Raw genomic sequence first — 24,039 nt, forward strand, 5'->3', positions numbered from 1 at the left:
AGATCCCTAGAGTGTAAATCAGTTACAAATATCTGGAACTCTTTAGTTCAGGCAGTAACTTCTGATTTGCTTAAGTTCAGAGATTTCGAGTATAGCATTAACTGAAAATCATTTTGATGATAATTTCATATTTGGGACTGGAATCAGGCCACATGATAAACCTATGGGAAATACAGAAAACACAGAAAATTTATGTTAAGATAATACTGTGACTGATCCATCAGACAGACTTTACAAGGACACTTGATTTTATGCGTTTGTCTCCATAAGAAGCACGGGGGAGCTTTGAGAGAGAAAGCAACTAGATTCCCAAAAGCTATACTGTAGGATATGTATTGGTTAAAATCAAATGATTCTATCCTATAACATCTTTCTCTTTACTGTTGCCTTTCCAGACAGTCCTTCTGACTTGATACTTTTTTTTTGCTGAGACACTTAATTTTTTGCCTTTTTTTTTTTTTTTTTTTTTCTTCTTCTCTTTTTTTGGCTCTGCAGTTCTGTGCAACACTTGGAACCACACCTTGCTGCTCCTTTGACAAACTGCTAGAACTGGGTCCTATTTGTAAGTCTTTTATCTGCTGCTACTTTCTAAAATTGCAGATACCGGTTTTACGCTATGCTGAGTCATTTCCAGGGTATTGTGCAGTGTCACTGCCTGAATTCAGTAAAGCTACTTACAGATGAGTCTTTAAGTTACGGTTTTCTTTCTAATGTTAGATCAAACAGTCTCAGACCACTAAAGACGACTGAAGGCATTGCCTCAAGGTTTTTAAAGGAGCATTTTGGAATGATTTCAATGAAAACACACTGCATTTTAGTTTGTAACTTTCTTCTTCAGGCCTTTCTACCTGCCAAAAGTGGCTAGAGCAACGGAGGAGATCACAGAAAAGCTGACCTCCAAGTCTCCTCTGCGCCCAAAGTTTTGTTTCTGTTTGGTTCGAATGACTACAAAAGGCAGGGAAATTATGCACCAAAAAATCATATGTATTCGTAGTCCTTCCTTTTTTCTATGCTATTTCCTTCTTGCAAGAAGACAGGACAAGTGCTAGGGTGCTGAACACAGTGGACAAACCAAGGACTCTTCATAGGTTTTTCTGTGTTAATGATCTGCTAAGGCAAGCTTTGATCTGCAGAGAGGCTTGGTCAAAAGAATATGCTTACTGGCTGATGAAAGTTTGACAGAATTGCATCATATATATTCCAGTGTATCTTTAGAGCAGGCTATTTATAGGCATGGAACTTTGATCTTTTGTTCCTTTATTCAAGCAGAATCTAAAATAGAGTTTAGGTGGTGGTGCTATGCTTTAAGTTCCCTGCTTCTCAGCTCAACCCCCAAGACTCAGTGTTCTAGTTCTCCTTTCTGAAAAAGTTTTCTAGTAGTCTGCTTAGCAGCTTGAAAGTATTTTGCTCTTCAGATGACTCCTACAGACCTGACCTAATAAAACGGTAGCACAAATACTCCTTGGGATAGCAACTAAGTGTGACTGTTTCGCCAAGCACTCTCAGTGTCTTCCTGCTTATGCAATGGAGTCCAGCAGGATTACATACTAATCACATTGTATGTCTTAAACTAGCATTTTATTTCTTTTTGTGTAGAGGAATCTTCTTGTTAATGTAAATGACCGGAAGTCCTATCAAATAAAGGCAGTGTCTCAAACCAAATACAGGCAAAAAAAAATAATCACATGAACTTTGAGCATTTTTTCAAATAAGTCTACCTTAGAATGGTCTGGGTTGGAAGGGACCTTAAAGACCACCCAGTTCTAACTCCCATACTGTGGGAGCATGGCCTTGAATGCCTCCCCACAGCTTCTCTGTGCAGCTGTACCAGGGCCTCACTGCCCTCCGAGTGAAGAATTTCCACCTAACGTCTGACCTAAAATATCCCTTTTAGTTTGAAACTATTTCCATGTGTCTTATCACTATCAATACATTTGAAAAGTCAGTCTCCTTATAAGCCTCCTGAAAGGCTGCAATGAGACCTCTCTTGGGCCTTCTTCAGGCTAAGCAGGCCCAGCTCCCCAGCCTCTCTTTGTGGATAAAGTGTTTCAGCCACCTGACCATATTCATGGCCCTGCTGGAAATGCTCCAACAGCTCCATTCTGGCACTTGGGTCCAAGATCTGGATGTAGTACTCCCTGATGAATGCAGAGTAGAGGGGAACGATGATGATTACCTCCCTCACCTTGCTGGCCACCACTCTTTTGATGATGAAAAGAGTAATGTTGTGCAAAATGTAGTTTGCAGGAATGTAGATTCCTGCATGACCTTGGTGCCTTGCTGCAGATCTGAGTGTATGTACATTGTATGTACAAATATGCATTAGAATTAGTTTGTGAGAAGTGTTAAGATTTTATATGGGCTTCGGTCATCATTTCATGGACTAGTGTGTTTACAGTGTGAATTAATACTGAGGATTAATAGCAGAGTGTGATTATCTAATTGCAGTGAGTAATCAAAACTGGTCTTTTTAGTACTCGCTCTTGATTAAATGTATCAGTCCTCAAAATGAGTAGATTGTTTCCCATGGTTCAAAAGCCTCTATATGCACATACCAGTATGTGAAAAAAACCTGTTTAAAAATGTGTGTTTATATGTCACTTATGAGTTAAAAGCAGAGAGCACAGCTAGAACTCCAGCTCCTCTTGCTAATGAGGTGTTATTACTATAGGAGTGAATAACTACATCTTTAGATATGTATTTTAAAGTATATTTTAGTGGTACTTCCATTAAAATTGTTTAATATTTTATGCTGCTTAATTGTAATAAGAAAAACCTAAATATGTAGGGACTCTGCTGCTCTAGAAGAAATGGAAAGGAAGAATAACATTTTATGCATACATCTTAATGTAATAATGGAAACCCAAATGGTAGCAACGTTTCATGTCTTAAGTTTAAATTGGGAAAATACAGACATCAAAGAAAATCTCTCAAGAACTTTGTTTCATACATTTTAATCTTCTGTTTCATTTATTTTCCATTCAGTTCTTCTTCTTCTTCTTTTTTTTTTTTTTTTAGGTAATAAGGAAAATATCTGGATGCATATTGATGCAGCCTATGCTGGGAGTGCATTCATCTGTCCTGAATTCAGGCATTTTTTAAATGGAGTGGAGGTGAAGTGTTTTTTAAGCCACCTATTAAAACCTTGCTCTTCTATAGAATCTTTCCTATTAAAGAAACATCCAATTGTAATGGCTTTTCTAGAATCTCAAAGTATTCTGCACTTCAACTTACACTACAAATCTCTGCGTATTCTATTGCCTTTCTTACTTATGTTTATGTATTACTGGTTTATTCTGGAAGTATGAAAATTATGACAGTATGTGAAAGTCACTCAAGAATGGCAAACAGTAGTTAACCAAATACCCTCAAAAAAGCACATCTGTAACACACTAATTCTATATAATAATAATAAATTAGTGTGCTCATTATACCTGATTTTTGCTTGCATCCTGAGAATCAGGTAGAATACAATAAGTAGCTGTATCTCAAAAAGAGACAGTTTAATAACCAAGAGAGCTAAATGAAACACTCCCACAGCAGCTCTTGTGTTCCTTTCCCCCCCGCACCCCCTCACTTGCTGCGCTACTTGGCATTCAGTTGCTTAGATAAGGATACTTCAATTTCCTGCTGTTCCCCTCAGACAGTCGGATAAGACCTTGTCTTCTGTGTCAGTGGAGAAAATATTGCTGTTTGGTGAAGGCAGAAGTTTAAACACAGCACAGATAGGTAGTGACTAATAAAGAAGAAGAGGGAACCCCACCCCCAAGCAAATAAAGCATTTCTTTCTGTCTCTTTTTTATCAGCAAATGAAGCTTGTTGTAATTTCCTGTGGGGGAATATATTTTAACTTATTGTTATTGGTTCCTGAAGGAAATGAAACAGCATCCCTTGTCTGGTCCAGCATTTGCCATAAAAGTAAATATTTAACAACCACAGATAGGTTTCTTGCCTTGTGCAATTCAGGGAGATAGATCAGTAGCCAGAATGATAGATAATCTTTTACGAGATAAACTGTTAATTGCTTACAAGTAACAAGGAAAGTTCCCAGAAGCAAATGAGAATGAACAATGCTACATGGAGCAATCAGACCCTAGTGCTTCCAGGCCCCCATCTCTCCTTACATTTGACAGCTGATTGCCTCTGCCTTTCTTAACATATAGCCTACAGAAGAAGCCTTTTCCACATGATGTCAATCTCACTTATCTGCGTTTCCTCTGATGATGCGTCAAATAACACTGGCCTTTCCCATCATTTATATAATGTATTGTGAATACTTGTTTGTTCTGTGTAGGCTTTTTCTTTCAGCTTTAGAAGAAAAGATGATTTCCACTAAAAGAAAAAAGCTTGGCCCTAGAAAAATAAGTAATTTCCTGATCATCTGTAATTTGATGGTTAAACTGATTCACAGTTTCTAAACAAAATATATCATTCATCTCTCTACCTGAATTTTGTCTTTATCTCTTAAATTATCTTGGAAATAGAAAACTAGTGAATCATTTTGGAAATTTGATATGAATAGCAGCAGCTATTGCTGACTATGTTTATGTTTGTTATGTGAGAAATTATTTAGTTTATAGTGAAATCTATACTTCTGCATACTGTGTGTATCTGACAGGTGTAATTGTTAGCAAGTTCTCCAAGTTCTGATGATAACAGTAGTTTAACTGCACAATAAATCTAAATTCAGTTCCCAAAATGAAACAAAGATATAATTGCAGTAATTAATAAGTAAGGTGGTATCAGTATGAACGTTATCTGTAAAGCTGCTGTTCAGGGATGCATTCATAGTTTAGGTATACGGAGATAATTTGATTAAGTTATAGCATTGGCATTTTCTCTTTCATAATGATTTTATTTATCTGTTTTCAGTTTGCAGATTCATTTAACTTTAATCCCCACAAATGGCTCCTAGTGAATTTTGACTGCTCTGCTATGTGGTAAGTATTATAAAAAAAGGAAATATTACGATACAAAAACCACATGTTCATTTAATCCACCTTTCTAGTAATGGACGTTTATTTAAATTTCTGTATTGGAAAGAGCTGTGGATGGCTTTAACTCTTGTAATTTACAACATTCTCTATTTCATATAATCCAAATTTATAACAAGTACAATTTAGAAGAGGACCGAGCTCTGCATACTGTTGTAGAGATGGAGAAATCCCTAAAAGTTGGCAGATTCATACTTGCTCTATTCTGCAAACATTTAACACACGGATGTGCAATCTTTTGTCTTGCTTGGACTGCACTGGGTGAAGAAGTATTGTTTTGGGCTGCATATAAAATGTATAATATATCTAAAGTATCTAAGTCACAAAACTTCTTATTTTATTATATTAAAAAAAAATAAAAAGAGGGCAACAAAACATAAAACTAGAGGGATATATGGCCTTGTTTTTTGTGAAACTAACACATCAGACTGGTTCAGTGGTAGCGGCTGCAATTCTTGTGTTGCTCTGAAGGTTCTTGTTAGAGATTTTTGATCTAATTTTATTCCTCCTGTAGTTCATCCTTAAAAATAGTTGTTCACAAATGTATCTACTGCCAAAAGTCATTGACACGAATAAAGCGTGGTAGTGAAACGAGGGTTATTCTTCTCTTGTAAGAGAGGTCTTATAAAAGTCTAGTAAAGAGATACGATCATTTCTACTTTGAGGTGAGTGTCTGATTGCAAGTCTATATATTACATTTCTTCTGCAGTGAATGTGCCAACTTATTAAACTATTTTATGAAATAACACAAGCCCAGGTTTAATAATAAGAAAACTTATGTGTCTGCTTAAAAAGAAAATATGTAATTTCAGAGGCACACATACATGAGTAGGTTGAAATAATATTTCTGACCATCACATTACACTGATTTGACTGTGTGTGTGGTAGAAGTAAGAGGTGGAGTTAGCACTGCACTGCTTCCTCCCCTCCACCGAGTTCCATTGTCAACTACACAGTCTGTGCTCAAGCTATGTGCAGCTGGCTCATAATAAATGCCATTAAAATTCATAAAATAATGTTAGAAGTTTAGAATCCTGTGGGTCCATCTTACCAGCTGTAGACAGCTACATATGGCCCACAGGCAGTGGGTTAGACATGCCCAATTTAAAATACAAACAAAAAAAACCAAAACTGCCTTTAAGGATGTTAATACAATGAACAGTACGTTAAACAGATCTTTTTCTTCTTTTTCATAAAGTTTCATGTTGGAGCCTTGATTCTTTCAAAAGCTTGTCTAAGAATGGTTGCAATTTAGATGATGAAAAGCAGTTTATTTCCAAAAGTATTTTTGGAATTTGGTATGGATTTTTCCATTTCCCCAGATGACAGCAGAGATTACAGTTTGATATGAAAGGGTGCCAGTGTAGAAACCTGTAGGTGTACTTTGAAACAAAGTAAATTAATCACAGCAGTAGTAATAACTTTCCATAATAGGTGATCCTATTGTGTCCCAAAGGAATTTCCAGAACCTAATGTCTACGAGCATCACGATTAATGATACTTATTATCAAAATAGCGAATCAGTAAACACAGACTATTTATCAAGATAAATTAAAACATCACTTTCAGTTATCACTGAACAAGATTTTTGCAGAATTGAAACAAGAAGGGAAAACTGAAAATTTCCTTTAAAAAAAAACTTTAAGGCATCATCCAGAAAAAAAGTCACCCTTTCCTGAAAGAAAAGATTAATAAGTATGTGACAGTGGTTATTCAGTTGCTTTTGGTTAATCTTTGGCTCTTTTGAAATCCTTAATGAAGTTGACTTTTGTACAAATATGCGTATTATTCAGATCATATGGTACACTTTTGAATGCAAGACTGTTCCTGACATAAACACTTCAAATATTCCAAACCTTTTTCTTTTTTTTTTTTTTAATTTTTCTTAGATAAATGGCTTAGATTCAACTCATTTGTTAGTAATGGCAGTGATTAGGCTCCAGCTTACAAATCCCTCATAACTAGCAGTCTGTTCATATGAAAACAGGGAGAAGAAGGAACTCCTTTGCCAGTTTCTCCCATCTTTTTCCTGTTATTTGAAGACATTGGTAGCCACTCTCAGAAATGATAAAATTCATTATCATTCTCTTTAATGTTTGTGGGACAATTAGGAGCCAGTGTATTGTCCCTACAAGTTAAATTTCTTATTAATTCCACTTCCACCTATATCCCTTTGGAACCATGTTAGAACTTTTTACCTAGCTGTCCAGGAAAATGAGATGTATACAAACATACTGAAATTCCCATTTCAGGAGATTTTAGCTTTTCCCTGACAAATCTTAGACTTCAGATGTAAGGGAGTGTACTCTTGAAGTGCTTTTCTCCATTTTGTTTCCTGCCTTTTTAGGTATTATTTCACTTCAAGGAATCTTAAGAGACCTTACAAAATGTCTGCTTACTGAAGGCTGCACAACTATAGCCTCATACTAAGGCTTCATTTCAACAAGACATTTTTATATTGGTGTTATTTGCTTGGTATGGAATGAAGTATATAATTGAAGTTAAGCTCGTTGTGTTGAAGTCACAACAATAATATTTTTATGTAACTTGGGTGTATTGCCTATGGAATGAGTTGCACAAATATATCAAAGTAATCAAACACATGGAATAAATACAATAGAGCAATTTAGAGATTTTTTTTTTTTCAACAAAAATATACGTCACCAAAAAACCAACTATTTCTGGGGCCTATGCTTGATACTCACCTCTGTTATTTGCCTGTAATGCTGACTGAAAAGACGAAAACTCATTTGGAATGTGATAATAAGGGATGAAGGAGCCTGGTAAAAAGAAATAAATGTGATAGTTACATAGTCCTTTCAGGATCCATAGGAAGTATTAACCATGATTTTTTAACAATACAGAAAGAGTTCAATAAATGACTTGTCAAAGTCAAATCAAACTGAATTCTGATGAAGGTTTCTAATTCATCCAGACTTACTTAGTGGTTTCATCACTTTCTCCAATGGCCACATTTCATCTTCTTGCAAGTTGATTAAGAAAATCCAGCCACTAGATCTGTAATGTAATTACTTAACCACTTGGTGCACTATGAAGCACTGATGTAATCTGGGATTTGGAAATAATTTCATTATCAGTCTTTTGCAAGATATTCTGAAACTTCTTGATACACAGAAAAAAAAAATAGATCCTAAGGGGAAAAAAAAAAAAATACAATGTCTCTTAGAAGGATGTGGTTTTTTTTTTTAATATTTATATATTGAGGTCTTTTAAAAAACTCTTAAAAAAAGCTTTGAAACTAACAGGCAGTTTTGTCTGGCCTGTTTAGTTGGTACTCTGGAATATTATAAAAGAAGAAATGTATGCTTTCAGAGAGAGTAAAAGTAATCCTCTTACAAAAGTCTTGTTAATTTTGCTTTTCTATTGATCTTTTCAGGGTGTAAGAGTTAACTTTTGTTCAGAAAGTTTGTTTTGTGTTTAAAGACAGGTGCTAATAGGAAATATTCTTCTGTAAGTGGAAGCAAAATGTTCTTGTTGGCTTGTAATATTAAGCCATCTCTGCTCTTTTTTTATCTATTGAAATTGTAAACATCATTAAAATGTGCAGAATAGAATGAGGCTGCTAAAAGCTTCCAATGTGCAATCCAAATAGTTTCCTTTTCACAGATTTTCACTGCTTTATCCACTATAACTTTCACTATGTATTTCATATGATGCGTACTTAATATGTGAATTTTATGCCATTGAAAATAGATCTTAATAGCCTGTTGCTATCACATCAAACTTTTAAAAATAAGTCAAGTTTATGAAAAAAATCTTTGAAATATATGTTCAGGCTCCTTCAGTCAAGCTTGGGTATTTGCAAAGAAAGTAAAGAGCACCACTTCTCTCTGTTACCAGACCACACAAGCACTTACTGCGAAGAAGGTTAAACACAAAGTGTGAAATCTAGACAGGGTGTATAGAGGTGCAGTTCAACTGATTCATATACATCTATGTCCAAGCTTTGGATTTATTTTAGTAATCCTATTAGATAGTATTTTACGGTTGCCAGATTATGACCTGCAAAGTCTCAACTGGAACAGCCACCATTTGAAAAATGCAGGAACATCACAAAGATCACTAATGCCACTTTAATAGCAATCCATACATCAATCCACACTTGATTGGGACATTAATATCTTCTAACTGAACAGATATTCCTGCATAGTTTTTATCCGTTCCATTGTTTAGCACAGCATATCACAGGAGAAGGAATGAATCTCTCAGAATACACCTAATAATATTTTTATGTAACTTGGGTGTATTGCCTATGGAATGAGTTGCACAAATATATCAAAGTAATCAAACACATGGAATAAATACAATAGAGCAATTTAGAGATTTTTTTTTTCAATATTTAACCTAATTAAAATTGCTTTTAGACAATAGTTTACTTTTTTATATATGTGTGTGTGTGTATATAATCAAAAATATTCTGAATGTCTTTTGCTGTTTTTTAAATGTGCATAAACTTGTGTATCTTCAGCTAGGTACTTCCCATAACTGAAGTCAAGGTAACTTCAGTACCTTCCTTACTCTTAAAGTGAGATGCAGGTAGAAAAAATGACAAAAGGTCATGACTTTTGCCCTTTAGAGTACCCCCACATTGAAATAATTACTGCTTGCTTTGTGAAATATTAATAGGCCAAATGGAATTACGTAGTGGTTTTTCCTTTTTTGATTTCTAGTTCTTTCCGCCTGCCTTTGTAGAGGTGAGTCAGTCTTATACATGGAGTGCTTCCCGCTGGTGCAACTGAGCTTACTTTCTCTCTGAGGTGGCTACACCATGTCAGTGGTTGCAGCATGGGAAGACAGTGGCCAGCATCCTTAGAGCCCCAGCACTGTTCTGCATTCTGGGAAGCAACAGCTCTTCCCACACTGCTTTGTACTGCAGTAATTTGCAGGCAACTTCTGTTGACTGCAAACATGAACATTGCTTTAACTAGTCTCACATTCTGGTGTGATTGTCTATCACCATAAAAAGATCCTCTGCGTCTGTTTCTTATCTGTTTTTAAACATGTAGTTATGCAGTCATGCTGCCCGTTCCTGCTGAGCCTTACACTTACTGCTTGTAAGTACAGTACTGATATTGCTGTGAAAAAGTACTGAAAATGGCACAGGCTGTGCTCAGGAAATATGCCAGTTTAAACACATTTAGTTTTCCTTTGCTTCTGGAAATCTAATGCTTTAAATTTTAATTCTTATATTTCTCTCTCTCTCTCTCTCTTTTTTTTTTTTTTTTGTCTTCTTTTGATGCAGGGTGAAAAAAAGATCAGATTTAATCTGTGCTTTTAAATTAGAACCTCTTTACCTGCAGCATGACCACCAGGAGTCTGGTAATTTTATTGATAAATACTATTACCATGCACACTGATATTTAACATTATAAAAATGGTTTAAGATGACAGCTGAAATTTTTAAAACTAGCTAAGTTGTTTAGCAGCCTGTTTCCATATTCAAAATGCCTTAGGAAGTGAAGTTTATTGAAGTGCAAACACATCTAGTGAGATTTTAGTTTGTAGAAAAAACAACCGAGAGGAAGCCATGTCGTGAGACATTGTATTAATCATTTTATATTCGGATTTCCTCCACTCCAAATTTACCACTGTTTTTTTTCCTAGCTATGGATTCAAGTTCTGATTCATATTTTCAAATAGTCGTGTCAGGAGCAAACATTCCCTGAAACTGCAAAGAAAGGATGAGCTGTGTTTGGTATCTGTGCTGTCTCCTGTGATAGCTATCTGAGACACTGTCCTGTTGCACTCGTTCTTAAATTGACTGTAGCAAAGGAGGAAAGTGCAGGCTATTGGTCTTGTATGAAATTCTCACAAAAACTCCTCCTGGAGTGCTCACAAACAAGGTATAGATCTTAGATCCTGTACAAAGCTCCTTTACAGATTAAGTGTTGCTCCCTGCACATACCTAGCACTGCAAAGTGGCATTTACCATCCTGAAGGTCACTGACATTTAAATTAGAATTGCAGAATCACAGAATATTCTGAGTTAGAAGGACCCATAATTGTCATCAAGTCCAACTCCTGTCTTCAAAAAGGACCACTCAAAAATCAGACCATATGACTGAGATGACTGTCCAGACACATCTTGAACTCTGTAAGGTTGGGACGATAACCACTGCCCTGGGGAGCCTATTTTGGTGCCTTCTACCCTTCAGATGAAGAATCTTTTCCTGATAACAGATCTGACCCTTCCCTGATGCGGTTCCATGCCATTCCTACAGGTCCAGTGCTGCCAGCAGAGGGATGACATCAGCTCTGCCTCTCCGCTCCTCCTTGTGAGGAGCTGTAGGACACAGTGAGGCCTCTTTATTTAATTAATACCACCTAGAATTCCACTGTTCATGAAAATCTATTCCTGTGCCCCAATTCTGACCTGTCAGAGCTTTTGTATTTTATACTTATTTTTACATTTTGTTTTTCTGCATTTCCAGGCAGTGCAATTATGGAACAGGGCAACAAATATACTTGTCACTAGCTTTTAATTAATGTATAAGAAAAATGTTTCTTTTGAGAAAAAAATCCGAAGTTAATTAAGGTGAAAATATATTCTTGTGAAAATTGACAGCACTGATACAAGCATATGAGGGCTTCCCCAGGTTAACTAACACCAAAGGAAAATGAAACCCTTCTTATTGGCCTAAAAACTTTATCTCTCAGGTGGATAAAAGGTTATCCAGTCTTTGCGCTGCATTCCCTAGCTGTGTTATTATTTCATTTGATCTGGACATAAAGATTCTAAGTAGATCAGCTGATTATTAGCAGTCAAGCGATGCTAGTATTTTCTCTGTTCTATTCCTATTTGCTGACAGTCTTCCAAAGATCTGGACAGCTTTCCAAATGCCAACACCTCCAGTTGAACTGTCAAATCCAACCCACACATATGCCTTCAGTCAAAATGTCCAGAGTTTCAAGGCTGTTTCTGTCACTGTTGATCCCTGTGTGATTTATGGGATGTCAGCCCTCCCGGAAGTAAGATTTGTCTAATGGAGGATCTTATTTTCTGAGTGTGTCTCAGGTCTGAGAATTCCCACTGTGGTCTACAATGCAAATGGAGTAGCATTTTTGAATTCACTCATCTCTCACTCAGGAATTTAAATGAGCGGAAAAATATATCTATCTGTGAGCAATTAGTCTTAATAACCATATGGCAATTATGTGTGCCCTCAAGAGGAAAGTCTTTATTTTGTCATTAATTATAATTTTATGTGATTTGCATCATCCCACCAGGAAGATTATACTAGCTTGCCTGGGAGCCCAGGATATAGGTCAAATCCTAATGGCAGTGTAAGAATAGTGAGCTCCATACTCTATTGTAAAAGCTGCATGTGCTCCCACAATGCAGTTCCTCCTGGTTAAATACAGATGCAAGGCTAAGGCTTGTAATCAAAGACTGATCATTGACTCCATTCTGCTTCACAGCTTGTGAAAGGCGTTGTTGTGGATCATTAGACATAGCCCCTTGCAGCAGCGTAGGATTATTTATCTATCACCAGTTGCTTTACTTTCTTTGCTACCAGCCTTGCAGCTATCAAATAAAAATGGCTGTGACCGTGCAGAGCATGAATGTTATCAGATTACCCTGTTACTGAGCTGAGACCGCCATGTTCATTCTTTGAAGTCCAGAAACAGGATAACTGCTGTTCCTTTTTTCCCCCCTTTTAGATGACAACCTAGGAATATGCTAAAGAACCAAATGGCTGTATGTTTCAGGGAGGAAGGATCATGAGTTTTGACTGCATGCATGTGAGAATCTTGGCAAGGGAGATTGAAACACAGGAAATTAAGTCTTTTATTTATTTGTTTGTTTGTTTAAAGTGTCCTAGGAAACTGGAAGGCTGGGAATTACAGAAATGATGTAGACTAGTTAATTCATAAGCTACAGTTCTATTTAGTACCTGGGAGCACTTAGACTGCACTTTTCCAAGGAAAAACTATTTGCTTACTGCAAGTAGTCCAGCTTTACCACAAAATTAGCCTAATTACCCAATTCAAGCAAAGGTAGAAGCACCTTTGTGCAGTCATATAAAAGACAACTAATAATGCCTTCTGCTGCATCCTTGGACTGCTTTAGGCTTGGTCAAGCTGTGTTTGTATGAGGTTTTTTTTTTCAGTACATGAAATAAAAAGCCATAAACATGAAGAATATTCTTCAGACAGGAAGAGAGTCAATTCCCTGAGTCACATTTGCCAGTCACTTATTATACATGCTGAAGAATGAGCAACAAATGCATGAATGGGCATAAAAGGTAGTCGGGAATGCTTTATTTTGAAAAGCATTGGTTTGGGGATTCTACGCAACAAAATTAATAAAAGCTGCTTTATCTACTACTTCTTTTCCTTACAAGGGGAAAATAAACAAAATCCTGAGTCTGTGATCCCTATGGAATCTTAAGTCGTAACAAAAAAGAAAAGCGTTTAATTTATAAGTGGTATATTCTGACTAGCCAAGGAGTTCCAATTAATGCTGGTGATGCTTGTTTGTAGAAAGCATCCAGAATAGCTAGAAAACAGCATGCTCAATGGTACTAGAGTGACTGTAGGCTTTGGCTGTTACGATGAAGAAATGCAATTATTTTCTCTTTAACTTTCAGGCCTCATAACAGATTACCGGGTAAGTGCATCAATATAATCAATAATATTACCACTTGCATACACTGATACGTCCAGAGATTTTGTTTTCCATTGCTTTCATAAACTTCAAAACATTGCCTTCCTTTTTCGGATGCATTCAGCTTGCTAAATTTTTAATGTTACTGAAGCTGAAACTTAAAGCTCTCCTTTTGGAAAAAGAAAAGAAGCAAAAAACAAAATAAACACACTGTTTAAAGGCTGAGTGTGTACTGCATATGTAATATTTTAAGGTTTAATCAGTAGAAAGAAATTGCTTAAAGATTTTATTTTTTAGACTAGTGGATAATATTTAAAATGCACTTTTTAACCTTGACAATAGAAAATCTTTTGTTTTGAAGTAGAAAACAGGCCACTCATACCAGATGCTGGCCCCACAGCTGCAAGCCAATACCTCCTTTTTCCAAAGACTTTGAGGAGAATTCAGAATGCAAATGGACAATTTGATTTGGCTTGTGACTCTTTCATTCTGCCAACAGCCTTCTTTTCTACTTCTCATTTGAGTGATTTGAGTATTAAACAGTCATAGTAGGGCACGAGCCCAAACTGTCCATTTCTGTTATTACTGGGCCCACCCCAAGCTATGGCCTCTAGTATCTGAAATGGGTTGCATTTAGAAGTCATTGCAGCATATACAGTTTCTATGGTATCACTGCAAGGCTGACTTCTAATATGGATGCCTCCTGCTTGCCCGCAGCACTGGCAGATCCCCCTGGGGAGGAGGTTCCGCTCCCTGAAGCTCTGGTTTGTGCTGAGGATGTATGGGGTCAAGGGACTGCAGGAACACATCCGCAAGGTAACTGCAATGTGTTTTCTTGGGTGCCCTGCATGGGCATGGGATAGCAGGGGAAAATTAACTTCATCCATACCTGTCTTCTAAAACTTGTATGCATCAGAAAGCAGTGGCTTTAAGAGAGCTCAGGTAAGTAGGAGTAATGCTTGTTTGCTCTGATTCTATGTGGTGGCAGGATCAGAACTGTCACCTGTTTTGTATTAATCTTTAGAGAATACAAGTTTCGGAAGTGTTGAAACTTATACAATGCAGCATCATAGGTACCTCTCAAATTAAGCCAGAGTATATTGATGTTTTTTGGGGGCAGGGGGAAAAAAGCATGAAAACAGACATTATCTCTTTATGTTATGAATGGGCAAGCATTGATTGAATGTTTAGATTAATAATTAAGGTCATTGGGCTACATTTAGGATTCAGGAACTTATATGGCATGTTTGCCTAGCCTTAAAGAGATAATTTCTGCTAGTTCTGTTTCCTGTTTAAAGTGCTTTTAAACAAACAAACAAACAAACAAAACCCACAACGTGTACAATTTATAGTTTGTTAGCACTGCTGTGTATAAGTACTAAGTTTAGACTTGATTTAGACCTGGCACCAGTCTAAATCATATATATTTACTTTCTTTGTGGCAGTAAAATCAAATTCAAGCATGCTTTTCCTTTTTGTGAAGTTTGGGGAAACTTCTAGTGAGAGGAGCTCTATGACTTGGCTGTAAATATTTACAAAAATATCCATTAGCTGAGAATCTGCTCTCATATACCAAACTCTCTGCAGACACACATTCCTTTCTGTTGTGGTACTAAACAGATTAAGCCCTAAGAAAGGCTTCTCCTGCCATTGTAAAATAGTTGCATGAAAATATCTCTTCCAATCTGGGAAGGTTCTGGGATGGAGAGTGTCCTCTTCTCATTTTTATTACATTCTATTTTTCAACTGACTCTACAGTGACTTAAATTATATTTTTATTCCAAATAAGGTTGTCAGAAGCAAATTTTGACAACAGTGGCAAGGCTGATGTTCTGTTGTCCTTGTGGCAACCTGATCCATAACTTCCAATGAAAAATTGATGTATAGTTTGTTACTTCTTTACCAGACTGCCACTCCAGTTCCTAGCGCTTTGCTCTCTCAGCTTAGATTTTTGGAGACTGCAGTTAGTTCAGCGTGATGCCAAGTTTTTAAGTAGGGCTAAATCTCCCCCTGGGAAAACAGGATTGGAAGCCCCATGTTAATTATATGGCCTTGATCAGGCACATTTCTGCAATTCAATACTGACATTCAACAAGAAGCTTTGCAGTTTTTTCATTCCCTGGCTGCCCAGATGAGAAGTGTTTGTCTATCATAGCTGTTTTTATATTTTCTGTGACAGCACAGTTCAGGAAGGAAAAGCAAATCAATCCTTCCTTAAAAATACTGACTGCAAAGTGGGAACCATCATATGATCCCTTATTTGTGGAGATAATCAGAAAGCTCAATTTCCAAGGCCTTGTTGAACTGAGTGTGTGTTTAATGTTCTTTTATGGATGAAAGTGTTCCTCTGTATACAGAGGGAAAAAAAGTTATCAACTTTTTTTTTGCAACTTTGGAAAAGTAGTAAGGGTAACTAAGGGGTGAATTTGAGCCACTGCAAACATCTATCAAACTGGAGCCATTAAGTGCATTTTTCCTCACCCCCCTAGATGAATGCTAATTAAATTCGGTGCATTTCAAAGCAGCTAGCATGAGATCTATGTTGCAATGGCAGGAGCTAGTACTGCAGCCTTCAGGTGGAGAATAGAGTCAAGCTGGGGAGTGGGAAGTTTTCTCTTTCTGATGTTCCCCAAGGAACTGGCTGTGCAAATAGAATCAGGTAGAAAATCAGTTTCTTGGGCTGATATGTGGGGTATGGGATGCATATTAGGATGTTACCACTCACTTGTGCAGCAGGTATTTCTCATAAATCAACATCAGTGAGTGTAGGCCATGTTGTGCCTGTTCACCCCATACAATTGCAGTTAGAGCATGACAGTTCAGGTGCATGACTGGTCCTCATTAAGTGATTGGGGACCAAGAGTTTCAATTCCTTTCTGGGTTTATATAAATCTCAATGTGAATGCTGTGATTGCCTAGCAAAAATGACACCTCAGCTCCTTTGTCACAGAGCGCTAGGAAGATTTATCCAGTGTCTACAGACTTCTAGTCAGTCTTACTTTGCACAGACAGGTTATACTTACAGAACAACTTGAGATTTTCAATGGTGATGAGCCATGACATGATACAGAGGGAAGAAACACTGCATGTCCTTAAGAAGCCACCGTATTAGCAGTGTGATTAGTGAGATTCCATACAGAAGACATGCAACTGCGTTCAATTTATTTTTATTTTTTATTTTTTATTTTTTTAATATAAACATGCAAAACTCTTTTTTTCTTCATCAGTAGTTAAGCCTAGGAAAAAAGGTGTTTGTTACATTGAAGCCTTTAATGTCTGCATCAAAATGACTGGATAAGCACTGCAACCTGGCATTTGTTTGTACTGCGGCAGGCATTTAGGAAACAAAATATTTGTAAGAGATGAGAATGAGTGACTTTGATTTAGATACAGTAACTTGTTATGTTTTTCAAACCTTCCAGTTATGTACTCTCTTCCCAGAAAACATGTAATATTAACCTGTCATAAAGAATAGATTTTAAAGAAGTGGCAAAGGGAGTCATTTCTGATGGATATGGGGTGAGAAAAACATGAATTTTGGTGGGAAGCCCACAGCTATGGAGGGCAAAAACAACAATAAAAGTCTGATTCCAAACACTCAGAATCAGTATAGATGTGAAACCCAAATAGCCCATTTCCAAATGGCATGTTATAGATTATAGATTATATATAGATATTTAGATAGATAATATAGAGTGTACATTATGCCTTTGTCCTTTTAAGTCATCTCAGATTTTTCAGAAGTCACCTGAAAAATTTAGACATTAACATTTTTGTATGTAATCCCCATGAACACTCTGAGTCAGATAAACCCTCTGTAGGCCAGAAGAAATTGGTTTACCACCTTCTCTTCTTCTCACCAGTGATAATGAACTCTATTAACATTGTACAACAGAGACCAAGAAACTGACACCATACAGAACAGTAATGTCAGAGAGCAAACTACAGCTGGGGAGTGGCACAGCTCAAGTGGATGTTCAAAGGACACTTTGCAGCATTTGGAGAGTTGTAGTGAGAGGTGAGCTAAAGCAAGCACAGGAGTGAAATCTAGGTAGAAAACTGTCAGTGTTAGGCAGGTATGTGTACTTGCTGTGGTGCTTCTAAGAAACTCCCTTGAAACAGAAACTGTTTTAGTTCTGGAAGGATTTGACCTACGATGAATTCTCAACTGAAATACCTAAATCCTGGAACCCACACGTGTTTATATGTGTCCCTACCCTGGAGGCATTCAAGGCCAGGCTGGATGTGGCTCTGGGCAGCCTGGTCTGGTGGTTGGCGACTTTGCACATAGCAGGAGGGATGAAACTACATGATCTTTGTGGTCCTTTTCAACCCAGGCCATTCTATGATTCTATGATAAATACAGATCTCCTGTATGTACTGCAGCTTTATGTCACACAAGTTTATTCTTCCCATTGGTGATTATGTAAGGCGTTTTCCCTAATCCCGATTAGGCACGAGTGGGTTGCTTTTCCTATCTCACTGAAAAAAGGCAATAGTTATTTACCAGAGGTAGTGAGACACAGAAATCCCTTGCAAGCTTCAATGTTTCCATCTGTTAAATGTCACCGTGGAGAGAAGTGCTGGTGTTCATCTCCTACATACTGACATTTTTCACTAACACAATACATATAATTCCACTTTAGGAACCCATGTGAAAAAGGGCTTTTCCAAATGACATTACTAGAAACAGTATGTCAGTTGGTTGGTGTAGGTATGTTTTTTTTTTTGGTTTTGTTTTTTTTTGTTTTGTTGGGGGGGGGGGGGGGTGTCAAAATACACAACAAGGTAGAATACTTTTTAAAGGTTAAATGAAGCTTGAACATCAGCTTTAAATGAATGGTGCTAAGGGTGCAGCATGGTGATTAAGTCAAAACCAAATGCATTTGGAGGGTTATAATCACCGTGGATTAGGCCTGCTTTGTACGCATTCAGCAGAAATCAAGAACAGCTTGTTTATCCGTTCTCCAAACAGGAACTGATTTTCATAGTTCACCTGCACATCTTGAAAAGCAGGAGCACTGAAACCATGTGTGTGTGCCCCTTGAGCTATTACCATACCCTTGTCCAGAATGGGGTACAGCTCTCTGAGTTGCAGAGAAGCAGATGTGGCACCTACAAGCCCTTTGGCTTCTCCGGGCTTAGTAATGTTTAACTTTATTGAATTTATTTATGCTTAGTGTCAACAATCTTTGTAAGAGCAATTCAGGTTAAGAGCTTACAGTTCAAAGGTGCGGGGTCTTGGATCATTCTGTTAAGCAAAGCCGCACAGGTGAATCTTGCTGGTTTCAGCTTTCTCTACTTCCCCGTCCTCTAAAAATCGAATACCCTTGGTGCCCCCCAGTGGCTTTCACAGTTATTGCTACTTCCTACAGCTTGCTGTGGATACAATTATTTGCTTCCATATATGAATACAAAATTCATAGAATTTTGAGTTGTGTTTTACTGAATAGTCCCTATTTCCCCCTGATTTTATTTCTTGAAAAATCCCTTAATGTAAAACAAAATAAAATAGAAAGGACAGAAATATCTGTACAGCATCTGCAGTCTCCTTGTCAAAACTACTTGCTGTAAGCCAAACCTTGCACTATTGTTTTATTCAGCTAACACCAGGCAGATTTGCATTAAATTCACTTGGTGGTTTCACTCAGCTAAACAGCTGTGAAATTATAGTCATATTGAACAGAAATTTCTTATGATCTTGATTTCTGAGCCTCAGTATCTGCAGTGTGGAATTCTGCAGAGCTGTGTCAAAGGCATAATTTGTCCGATGCTATAGAAATGAGGGAAGAAGGAGATAGTAAAAGATTGTTACAGCCTTTGTGCATATTGCATATATGCTTCCCATGCATTTATGCATACAAACGTATGGATGTATACTCTGGTCAAATATCACAGTTGTAAAAGCAAGCTATTTATGTTAGCAAAACATTTATTGGCATGGAAAGGATTGGGCGTGCTATTGTTCTTGCTCCTGACTCAGAGAGCTCAGTCTAATTTTAGAGGGAGGTGAAAGATGGATGCAACATACAGCAAAGTAAGTGGTAACAGCAGTGGGATTGGCTGGTTGGAAGGGGAATTGGCATCCCCGTCAGAGCACCTTGAGTCAGTGATCTTATTCCACAGAAACAATTTTTTTTTTTTCAATTTCAAGAAATAAACATTAGGAAAAGATGTTAGATCTGGTGTTTAATTTTTTTTTTGTTTGTTTGTTTATAGGAAAGCCATGATAATTTTCTATGTAGATCAGCTACTGCACACACACACACACACACACACACACACACACACACACTCAAATTCTAGTAGCCAGATGCTTTTATTATTTTCTCTTTTTGGATAGAGAGCATGAAATTGATGACAGCCTGTTAGAGCGGGCTGAATATGGTACTGCAGGTACCTGATGTGAGTGTGGGATCTTTTGTTCAAAGTGCTTTTGTATTCATTTTCTGTTTGGGAGGAAGCAAAATCTGGAGTATACTTTTACAAACTACACTGAGTGACATTAGACCTTCCTTCCTGGTTGTTAGTATGCCTCATGGTTTGTTTTTTCCTTCCTATTTGTTTCACTTTGGAAGAGCATCAGGCTTTGTATGTTTTGGAATAATAGCTCTAGCTTGATGTCTGATATAACAGTTAATCAAGCTGAGGTGTGCTGCCTGTTTCCTTTATTTTACTGCCACTGCTGTTCTTTTCAACAAGACCTGAGCACCCAGGACAGAAAGAGCAAGCAAGTTATCCCCCTCACGGTTATTCTCATGTTAGGTGAACTATTCTAAAAAGCCCATCTGTCTCTGTCCATCTTGTTCACTGGAGGTGTGGTCATTTTCTCTATATAAATCCATGCATCCTCCCCTTTCCTCTTTTCAGACTCTGCAGCCGGTTGCAACCAAAACTGAGAATGGCAGAAAATGTAAAACAGAATTCTTGCAAATATTTGCTGTTAATATGGCATCCCGAAAGATATAAAAATGTGCCAAAATGTTTCATTAAGAAATGGACCTCTATTCCCTAAGATTAACTGAGCAACCAATACTGTTACAACTCAGTGCGGTCGCAGGCGGTCATAAATGTGGTATAAGCTCACATAAACAGATGGCAATGTGTGAATATTATCACCTATTAGAAGAGGGAAATGAAGAAAGAGAATAAGGATGGAAGCAATTTAGCAAATCATTCCTTTTAACCAATCAAATTTATACAATATTGACACTCTTTTTCTTCTCAGCACGTCAGGCTGTCGCACCAGTTTGAACATTTAGTCCTTCAGGATGAAAGATTTGAGATCTGTGCTGAGGTTGTCTTGGGACTAGTCTGCTTTCGACTGAAGGTAAGGCACCTGAGACTTCCGAGTTCTGTCATGTTTTATAGCAATACAGTCACCTGCAGTAGAATACAGTCTTTGTAGTTAATGCGGTTAATTATTTTTTAAGGCAAGCAGGGAGAATTAATGTATATCAAAGAGGATTAAAGAAAGAAGCCTTAGACATTTTTCTTAAATGGAAGTCAATGAAAAACATGCAAGAAATTTAAGCATAACAGAGTATGAAAATCTATAGTCAAGGCAAACAAGTAGTCTTAGTCTACCCAGTCATACTCAATAGCTGTTGTATTCTGTGCTCAATTGACTTTGATTTAGGTGGTAGTTTTTATATATTTCCCAAGACATTTATTTATGACGTGTCTATGTGTCCATTAGATTCTTATTGATTTTATATGTGTGTATATTTAGTAAACAGTTTCATGCATGTATAACGTCTTTCATGGATGAAGACAGAGTAATAAAGTTTTTTTTGTTGTTCTTCTTCCATTTAAAGAAAACATCAGACATTTAAAAAGGTCAATGTCTTGTTTTAGATAAAGAACTTGTTTAATAAAAGAGCTTGCAGCTCAAGCCTTTGTTGTGACCCTGAATCTGAACACCAGACAATAAGAAAAATGGCACTGGTGTTTTCTGTTTTGCATGTTTTTTAGCTTAGGTCTCTAAATGAGCTTTTGGCTTTTCTGAAAGCCCAGAAGCACATCTTGGCATCTTCTAGGTAGTGTGATATTACCCCTTGTCACAAATTCTTTTCTCAGTCATTCAGTTGCCCTAGTTACTACTGTTTGATGGTTTAAACAAATCTGGAACAATAAGGCAGTGGTAAATCAGGAAATGTAATAGGAAAATGGTTTCATCTGAATTTATGGTGTTCAAAGTAAAAGCAAAAAAAGGTCTGCTACAAGGGGATCAGACATACTAAATAATGTGGGGTTGTTCAAATAAATGGAAATGTGAATCTAATTTCATAATGAGAACTTTTCACACTTGTTGAGGAATAGGTTCTGTGGCACATACTGCTCAGTTACAAGAGGTTGGCTGGAGGCTGCTCTCTGACTTGGTCAAACAAACATCAGTTTTGCAGATTCAAAGTCAGCTGTCAGTGCTCTGTGCTTAGCTTAAAGAAACAGTTGGTCCTGGTGAAACAGAGCTCAGCCACACAGGAATTGTCACTTCTGATCAGATCGATGGTTCATCCATATCTGGTCTCCTGTGCTTGGTGCTCCATAGGAAGAAAACAGGTCCACAGGGAAAGACAAACAAGTGAAGGTAAATACTGGATACCTAGATAATAAACTTCCAGGCAAGTTGTAGGACAAAGGCATGATTCTTCTGAAATCTAATGCTGAAAGAGCAGTGTTTGCATCACTTGTCTTCCCTGTACAAAAAAAAAGACGACCCTAAAAACAACCCAAACCCAACCTATGTGTAATTTTTATATAGTTAGAGTAACACTGAGCAACAGGAAACTTCACCTGTAATGCTGCACAGCTGTAAAAGTAACAGCAACATTTTTCCTTCCTTTGTTCTCGATGAACAAATGAATGATCTTTTTTATTTCTTAGTGCTTTTTTTTTTTTCTTCCTATGCTGAAGAGAGATGCAGTAATAATCGATGACTTTCATATTATAACTGCTTCATCAAATGTCAGAGAAGGATTCCAAGTATCATGCCAAAGGGTTAATTTTGGGCCTTCTTGTCATGTCTGTAGATGAATACAAGCCAAGCTAGTCATTTCTCCAAGGGAGTGAGAATACTGGCTTATTAAAACTGACAGACTCGATCAGAGCTGGCTTCTTGTTTCTCAAAGCTCTGGGAGATGATTTTTCACTGTTAACTTCAATTTGATGTGACATCTGAGTGTCACAGCAGGCCCTGGGTGCAGCTGTGAGAGCAGAACAGAAGAAAGATACAGAAATCTTTCTCCTTCTTCCTCTTACCCCTGCCAAGGGCATAAACATCATATTATCGCTTGTATTGCTTAAAAGTTAGCACTGGGCGTTTCATATTATAAGCAAGGATCATCATTTTAATGATGGATTACCTTCAGTAAGAAAGTAGAAAATAACTGTCACCAGTGACCAACCCATGGCAGGCAGGGGAGGACGCAGGGACACATTGATGTTGGTCCATTTCTTAGGTAGGAATGTCCATGATACTCTAAGAAAAACTGTATGAATATCTCCTAAGTCATGATAAGTCTCACCTAAATTCCCTAACAGCTTTTGCTAAGTCAGAACAAGGCTCTGACTTGGGTTCAGTTCCGACTGTAATATGATCCAAAAGCATGCAAAGAATTCACTTGTCCTTACTGCCAGTGGGAAGTCATGGCTCTCCTAATGCTTTTTCTTACGGAGAAGGCTAAGAAGGGCAAGTCACAACTGTGTAGATTTGAGGTAACATTTTCTAATGGAAATATTTTCAAGAAGAACCATGGCTGCTACAGTGAAAAAAAAAACCAAAACAACACACTAAACGTGTACTGTTTTGCATGTTGCAGATGAATTAGTTCTTTTGTTGCTCCAGTACTACAATGGTCAGTAAGTGAACACTGGAACTCCCAGCATCTCTTGCAATTCTGTGTCACCAGCAGTGTAATGGAAAGAGCAACGGCACAGCACATTAGCTAAGATATTTCTCCGAAGAGAAAAATTATAGTGCTAGAGATCAACACAGTATATCTTACATTATTATGGCAAGCTGCCAGCAAATCTGAAGGCATCAGGCTGTTGATATAAAAAAATTAGACATATGGGTTCCTTTAACTTAGGTAATAAAGACTGCCAGGGATATGCAGTCAGCATTTCAACCTGTGTTGCTAAATCAGAACCAAAATCCCAACAGGCTGCTGTCATTGTTTCCATTTAAAACAATCAGATTTTGGAAAATCTGATGACATCTTTCGCTTTATTCTTAAATGCTGGTTATGATTACTAAGATTACCATTAATTCAACATCAGGTGAATCTGTAAAAGAATTAGTACTCTTCTATGTAGTCCTGTTTCCTTTAAGGCTTGGTACTGGAAGCATACAGCTGCTCTTAAGGAAATCCTCACATTCAGTAGTTGAGTAGAAGAAGAATTAAAACAACAGAA

The 24,039-nt window shown here is 37.3% G+C and overlaps 1 protein-coding gene across 6 annotated transcripts in view; it reads left to right on the forward strand.

The window, feature by feature from the left end:
• DDC (dopa decarboxylase) overlaps window positions 1-24,039 on the forward strand; it is a 66,710-nt gene that overhangs the window by 36,827 nt on the left and 5,844 nt on the right. For all 6 annotated transcript variants that reach the window (XM_032442457.1, XM_015854339.2, XM_032442456.1 and 3 more), the window contains 7 exons: window positions 496-562; window positions 3,019-3,113; window positions 4,873-4,940; window positions 10,258-10,334; window positions 13,607-13,626; window positions 14,341-14,439; window positions 20,852-20,953. In XM_032442457.1, the coding sequence (XP_032298348.1) occupies window positions 496-562; window positions 3,019-3,113; window positions 4,873-4,940; window positions 10,258-10,334; window positions 13,607-13,626; window positions 14,341-14,439; window positions 20,852-20,953 (528 nt within the window). The remainder of the gene's footprint in view (window positions 1-495; window positions 563-3,018; window positions 3,114-4,872; window positions 4,941-10,257; window positions 10,335-13,606; window positions 13,627-14,340; window positions 14,440-20,851; window positions 20,954-24,039) is intronic.

The sequence above is a fragment of the Coturnix japonica genome, chromosome 2 (genome assembly GCF_001577835.2).
Source record: "Coturnix japonica isolate 7356 chromosome 2, Coturnix japonica 2.1, whole genome shotgun sequence".
In the NCBI taxonomy this organism is placed as follows: domain Eukaryota; kingdom Metazoa; phylum Chordata; class Aves; order Galliformes; family Phasianidae; genus Coturnix; species Coturnix japonica.